This window comes from Halichoerus grypus, chromosome 8 (genome assembly GCF_964656455.1).
Source record: "Halichoerus grypus chromosome 8, mHalGry1.hap1.1, whole genome shotgun sequence".
Lineage (NCBI taxonomy): Eukaryota > Metazoa > Chordata > Mammalia > Carnivora > Phocidae > Halichoerus > Halichoerus grypus.
The window spans coordinates 49,266,397-49,273,705 of NC_135719.1; the positions used below are offsets into that span (position 1 = coordinate 49,266,397).

The 7,309-nt window shown below is 43.6% G+C and overlaps 1 protein-coding gene across 1 annotated transcript in view; it reads right to left on the reverse strand.

The window, feature by feature from the left end:
• The window catches only part of SLC51B (SLC51 subunit beta), a 49,588-nt gene extending 42,285 nt beyond the window's left edge, over nt 1–7,303 (reverse strand). The window contains exon 1 of the mRNA XM_036087217.2: nt 7,204–7,303. Within this exon, the coding sequence (XP_035943110.1) occupies nt 7,204–7,270 (67 nt within the window). The 5' untranslated portion in view covers nt 7,271–7,303. The remainder of the gene's footprint in view (nt 1–7,203) is intronic.
• Between the last annotated feature and the right edge of the window lie 6 nt (nt 7,304–7,309).

Here is a 7,309-nt window from a genome sequence, read left to right on the forward strand (position 1 = left end):
TCTTTGATCCACAAATTTGCTATGCTTTCTCTTCAACGTATGAGCTATTTACATGCCTACAGATATATATGCTCCTGGCTGGGAAAAAGCTAACAGTGGATCATGGAAGAGCAGCAAACAGTATGTTAAACACGGGGAAAAAGAGCAGTGTTTGGGAGCAAATGGAAGAAGTGACATGTATGGAATAGGGTGGATGGAGACAAGACTGGAAGAGCAAGATAGGAAGGCCACGTCACCGAGGACTTGGAAAACCATGAGACTTTGGGTCTTTGTCTTCCATGCAATAATCAGGGAAGTGACGACCAGACTGGCATTTTGGAGAGGTAACTTTGGTAGTGGGGTGGAAGGTAAAGTGGTAAAAATTGTGGCGGGAAGATCTGGTGGGAAGTTAGGAATCTGAGGATCTGAACTATAGCCGCAGTTATGGGGAGGGGAAAAGAATTTACAAGATGTTTGCTACGGAAGTGAGAATGCGGGTTATCGTTCAGGTATTATATTCTGATGGAGAGTTTTGGCTCCACCACTGATTAGCTCTTTGGTCTCTAACAAGTCACTTAACCTCACTGAACTTTAGTTTCCTCATATGTGAAATGGGGCTGAAGATTAAAAAAAAACAAAACACTCCCCAAATAGTTTTGAGAATCAGTGACTGTGTGAAAGTGCCTTTTTGCTATTGTTTTTCAGTTAATATGCACAGGGCGCTTACTTCCCCCTTCAGGGGCTAAGGTCATGTTATGGAATTCAGAGAGAATACGAATCAGTGCCATCTAGGAGCTTGCGTGTGCAGGAGCGGTGATTGCAGGGGACCTAAGGAAATGCCCATTCAGACACCGCCACGGGGAGTGGAGAACCTCACTGAGGGCACAGCTTTCTGCTGATCCCTTCCGATCTCTTACTACCTAGTGGTGAACGGTCTCGGGTCTACCACCCCACATTCTGGGCAGAGCCTGTCTTGTTTCACTTGATTACCATTGGCCTTTGCTGGGCAGAATCTTTGATGCCAGACCCCCTCTAGCCCTTGGCCAGACTGTGAGTCAAGACCCAGTCCGGTCCCCATGATTTTACCTGCACAAAAAACACTACCTAATGCCGAGTAAGGGCCTGTGGGTGAGGCTGTGTGAGCTGGAAAGGGAAGCTGGATATCATGATCGGCATGGTTGGTATACTATGAAATACCTTTTATATCCATGAAATCGTGAGGCAAGAGTGCAAGACCCATCTCAGAGAGGGCAGTTTCCCATCCAGAGAGCCTCAAGCCCATCTTGGGCCTGGAGGGAAACACCAGGTTTAGAAATGCCATCTGCAGTTGGCAGCCCATTTTGAAAAGGTAAATGGTGCACATCCTCACTAGGCCTCAGGAAACCATATTTCCAGCTTCAGGCCCCCTATGGAAACCACAATCCAGTACGATTGAGCAGTGTTTCTCAGCTAAGCCAGAGGCACCTGGAATACCTGTTTAAAATGTAGATTACAATGAACCATGAGAGACTATGGACTCTGAGAAACAAACAGGGTTTTAGAGGGGAGGGGGGAGGGGGGATGGGTTAGCCCGGTGATGGGTATTAAGGAGGGCATGTACTGCATGGAGCACTGGGTGTTATACGAAAACAATGGATCGTGGATCACTACATCAAAAACCAATGATGTATTGTATGGTGACTAACATAACATAATAAAATTAAAAAAAAAAACTTTATTACTCTAACATTATTCCTGAAAAATAAATAAATAAATAAAATGTAGATTACATACATACATACATAAAGTGTAGGCTCCTTTTTTTTTTTTTTTTTTTTAAGTAGGCTCCACCCCACCATGGAGCCCAACACTGGGCTTGAACTCACAACCCTGAGATCATGACGTGAGCTGAGATCAAGAGTCAGATGTTTAACCGGCTGAGCCACTCAGGCGCCCCAAAATGTAGATTCCTGAGCCCAACTCCAGTTCTTGAATCAGAGTCTCTCGACATGGGACTCTGCATTTTATCACACTCAACAAGTAATTTTTATGCTAGAGCAGTAACAGCTTTAACTAGCTTAAGAGGTGCACGTGGAACTACGTGTGACCCCTAGGTCCAGGGTCCTCCCAGGAACACAGCCTATTCTGTGCTCTGGCTGAAAGGATGGATTTGCAAAAACATTGCCTCCTTATGCAAGATGCTTCTATTTTGGTTCCTGTCATTGCAGAAAAAAATCAGACTCAAAATGGAATTCAGTTACTTATTAAAAGTTGGGTGCCCTATGACAAGTTACTTAAATTCTTTAATTATTTCTCAATTTAAGACATGGGTAATACCTACCTTGCAGAATAGAAATACACATAGAATATGCCCAAGGAACTGCCTGGCACATAGTAGATACTCAGTAAGTCCTAGACATTATTGTCAGCACAGTCTAATACTGCTAAAATGCCTTCTTTGAGCCTGCAACAATATTTTCTCCTCTGGATGGCAGCAAGAGTTTGCTGAGATGCCTTTAGACCAACAGGAAGGAAAGAATTTTAGAGTAGGAAAGGTTCTATGATTTTAGTAACTCAAAATTTCATTTAAGAGATGATGAAACAGGGACTTAGCAAAAGCTAGCTAGTGACAATACTAGGATTAGAACCTCAAGACCACAGTAAATTCTGTTAAAAAAAAAGAATTTTACTCGTGGTTTGGTTTGGGTGACAAAAGTTTGCCTGAGCATAGAATCAAGCTCTTGAGAATGGCTGCCGAAAGATGTTTATTGTTTTATACTTTGTATTTAAGACAGTACAAACTTTTCACCACTTTTCTTAATATTCATCAAACAATTTCAAAGTGAAGATAGAAGATTTTGAAAGGTGGACACTTATTTCAACAACCATGGCATGAGCCCTGGCCCTGCCACTGACCCTAAGTCTAAGCTGCTTACTCACCCTCTCTAAATCCATTTCCTTATCTATGAAATGAAAATTGTACCTACTTTGCAAGGGATGTCATGAGGAATATATATATGTAATGCACCTAGCACAGTGCCTGGAACACAGTAGGTTCTCAAAAGCATTGTTACTAGCTAAACATTTACTGAGTGCTAGCCACGTTTCCAAGGACGTGACCTGAACTATCTCATTTTATCATTACAAATAACCTTGTGAGGCAGATATTGTTCTCCATCCTCATTTCCCCAGAACATTAAATAGCTACTAAGTGGTAGATATGGAGTTCACACTCCACTGGTCTGACACCAGTCTGTGGGCCTAACCACTTTCCTACCCTGCCTCTATTTGCAAATGTTTTTATCCCTGATCAGGGAATGTAATGTGTTAGGCTTTGGTGCTCAGAAACAAAGAAGTGGGAGCCCATACTAATTGAGTGCCTTTTAATATGCAGGCACTATGCTACACAATTTCTTTCAAAAAGATTTTCTCATTTCAGTTACTATTTAATCGTGGTCTTTATTAGCTCTAAGAATTCATAAAGTTTTCTAGAACCCTACAGAGAACAGCTGCTTTATTTTGTAGTATAATAGTACTGTTCTTGTTTTCCAGGATTCTTTATTGTAATTTTTCTTCCAGAAGATAGATTATCACATTGTTACTTATAGAAGAAACATTAATAAGATGCTAAGTTGTCAGATGATAAAAGAAGATGTGTTACCTTTGCTTAGGAACTTTTATATTAAAAAGTTAACAATGGATAAACATTAACTTAACTAAGAAGGTAAAATATTGTTTCCATAGAGAGGCATTTTTATGTGCAGGCTGCTTTTAAAGTTTGATTGGGGGGCGCCTGGGTGGCTCAGTTGGTTAAGTGTCTGCCTTCAGCTCAGGTCATGATCCCAGGGTACTGGGATTAAGACCCATGTCTGGGGCCCTGCTCAGCAGGGAGTCTGCTTCTCCCTTGCCCTCTGCCCCTCCCCGTTCCTGCTCAAGCTCTCTCTCTCAAATAAATAAATAAAGATCTTAAAAAACAGAACAAGTTCTAAAAAATAAATGACTGTATATAACTTGTTTGATAGGACCTTTGTTTGATAGGTAGTAAGCTACAGAATACACATGTCAGCATCTTTCTTGGGCAGTTCCAGAATCCCCACTCTGTGTCTGATCCCTATAATCCAGTGCGGCATGTATGTGACACAGACTGGGTCTGGCAGTAAGGAAATAGCCTCCATTTTCAGTCTTGGGTCTCAGCATAATTTGATATATAACGCTGTAGTCAAATGTATCCTGGGCAGCTTTAAAGGATGGTATCCCAAGAACTGGTATTACTGTGAAAAACTAAGTGTTTCATTTCTCTTTCACTTTTTCACACATCGATGGTTTCTGGGGGTAAAATAGAGGTAATTCACTCTGGTGGGTCAGGTGGAAGAGGCATTCTAAGTGGAGGGAAGAGTATATATATAAACACTTAGAGGTTTGAGACCTCATAGGGTATTGGGCGCCCTTTGAGAGAGCCAGATCTGCTCTTGCCTGTGGACCTGGGACTTTAGCTTGTAGGCAGTAGGGAGCTATTTTTGTTTGTTTGTTTGTTTAAGATTTCATCTATCCATCTGACAGAGAGAGAGAGAGAACACAAGCAGAGCAGAGGGAAAGGCAGGCAGAGGGAGAGGGAGAAGCAGGCTCCCTGCTGAGCAGAGAGCCCAGTGATGGGAGGCTTCATCCCAGGGCTCTGGTATCATGACCTGAGCCAAAGGCAGATGCTTAACAGACTGAGCCACCGAGGCGCCCCCAGTAGGGAGCTATTAAAGAAGGAGCAGCGTTTAGAGCATGAATATAGTTGCTTCTAATTATTTTTAAATCATACAATAATATATGAATACATTATTATATAAATTCAAATACTAAATCTAAAGCCAGAGTTCTTCACTGCCCTCCAACCTCCAGTTTCTCCTCAGAGGTAACCGCTATACCATTTGGTGTACGTACATACACACATAAGAGATATATCTAGGATTATTTTGCACGTGTATTTTTTTTTAAGATTTTATTTATTTATTTGAGAGAGAGAGAGAGAGAAACAGCATGACAGGGGAGAGGGTCAGAGAGAGAAGAAGGCTCCCCGCTGAGCAGGGAGCCCGATGCGGGACTCGATCCCAGGACTCCCGGATCATGACCCGAGCCGAAGGCAGTCGCCTAACCAACTGAGCCACCCAGGCGCCCCTTGCACGTGTGTTTTAAAACAAATATTATCCTATTGAAAGATCAATTTTAAGGATAGAGCTTGGGTTTGGGCAATTCTGAGAACCAGCTGGCCATCTGTTTACTTTGCCTGGTGTTCACAGAGTATTTTGTGAACATTCCAGCTTTTAAGTGAGATTCTCACACAGGGATTGGTGCTGTGGGAACCATCTGGAAGACCCCAACCATGACAGCTGCAAACCCTCACAGCCATATCCACCATGTCTGCCTGCACCATTGCCTGCCCTGGGTCAAAAGTTTGCTCCCTGCAGTTGTGCAATTACAGGACAGCTGGAATTCACAGAGATTAAATGTTCTTTGTTCACATTAGGGAATGGATAATGCGCCCGCCATGTGTTATAGGACAACTGAAGATCCAAACATGACCACGGGGTCCTTTTCTCAGGAAAAGAAAACCTTCATTACTTTGGGTTTGATCTTTTACATTGTAATAAAAGTTCACATGGAACAAAAAAATCTACATAATGAAATCAACAGTCAAGTTACTACCAAACTAACAATATACATATTTAGGCATATCCATAGCTTAAATCTCATTAGGGCTGTTCCTAAAGCGAGGTCTGGAGGTGTGGGAAATAAGGAATCCACTGTTAGGTATACGTGTGGATAGATTTATTTATTCTCTCATTAATAATATACATTTAGTACCTACTATGAGCCAAATCATGTACTAAGACACTGGTTGATTACTCTGTTCCCTTTGCCCTAAATTAAAGTTCACAGCCCACCTGGGGAGACATAAATAATGAGTATCCATAATGGTCTTTACATACAACCAGTGATTTGGCAGTTATTCCATTCATTGAACTATTCCAAAGTTTTGAGGAAAGAGCCGCAGGTTAAAATCTTCTGTAGGGGCGCCTGGGTGGCTCAGTTGGTTGGGCGTCTGCCTTCGGCTCAGGTCATGATCCCGGGGTCCTGGGATCGAGCCCCGCATCAGGCTCCCTGCTCGGCCGGAAGCCTGCTTCTCCCTCTCCCACTCCCCCTACTTGTGTTCCCCCTCACGCTGTCTCTCTCTCTCTCTGTCAATTAAATAAATAAATAAAATATTAAAAAAAAAATCTTCTGTAGAAACATGCCCTATCCACCGTACCTATAACCTGGTACTTATAATAGAAGACCACTTCCTCTGACTGACTGAACATTCTCAAAGAAGTGATGGGGTGGGGAGCAGGCGGCTAAACTGTGATTGTGCTCTTGGGGAATGTGTCTGGGATTTGCTGAAGTTCTAGACTGGGACCCAAGGTTGGTGAGCAGGAAGGCAGAGGTCATGACTAAGGATGCAATTTACTCAGATTTTCCCCTGATCTTAATCCCATAAACAGTTGCCAGGGTAAGGGCATAAACCAAAGGCTTTACACAGGGTATAAGCTTTCCCTAAAACAGGTCAGGGAGAAACACTTTCAACAGGACCTTGTTGCAGGATCACAAAAGAATCACAAAAAGACTTCAAACAAGATTTACATGTTATCCAACCTTATACATTCTTTCAACAAACTGCATTTCAGCAAACTGAGTAAACTCTGCCACATTTTGCTTAAGAAGAATGTTTATAAAGATATTAATATTCTCTATTCCGTTAAGGGAAAGTGATGCAGGAGCTGGAGGCTTGGTGGGAGCTGTTCTCAAAAATCCCTCAGAATGTCAGCCCAAGTCTGGAAAGTGCTGTGAGGGGTGTTACAGGGGAGGACTACGGAGGGCGTGTTTGGTTGCGCCAAGAGGAAAAAAAATCTTGCCAAGCAAAGACAGTATACAAAGCGCTGTTCACCAAAGCCCCAAAGGGGTCCCCCAAAGCTTTACGTGGCGGAGAGAAAACGGTCCGCACCTGCTTCCTCCAGGAGGGCGCAAACTGAAGGCAGAGGCAGGTCCCAAGGAGTCAGGCGCCCCTGACTCGCATAATCTCTCCCTCGATGCCCGATCGAATAGGTGACCTAGAGCTGACCCAGCGGCAACTCGGACCTCTTCCCTGCACCCGCCGCCACCTCCAAGGCGGGCGCCGATTCCCAACCCGCAGGATGTACTGAGAGCGGTGCAGTCTCTCACCTTGGTCTCCATCTCGTCCTGTCGTCGTGGTGACCGCCGAAGGCACGCAGCCCCGCCCCTTCCTCATAACGTGGCCCCGCCTCCTCCGAACCCGGAAGCGTGAGGC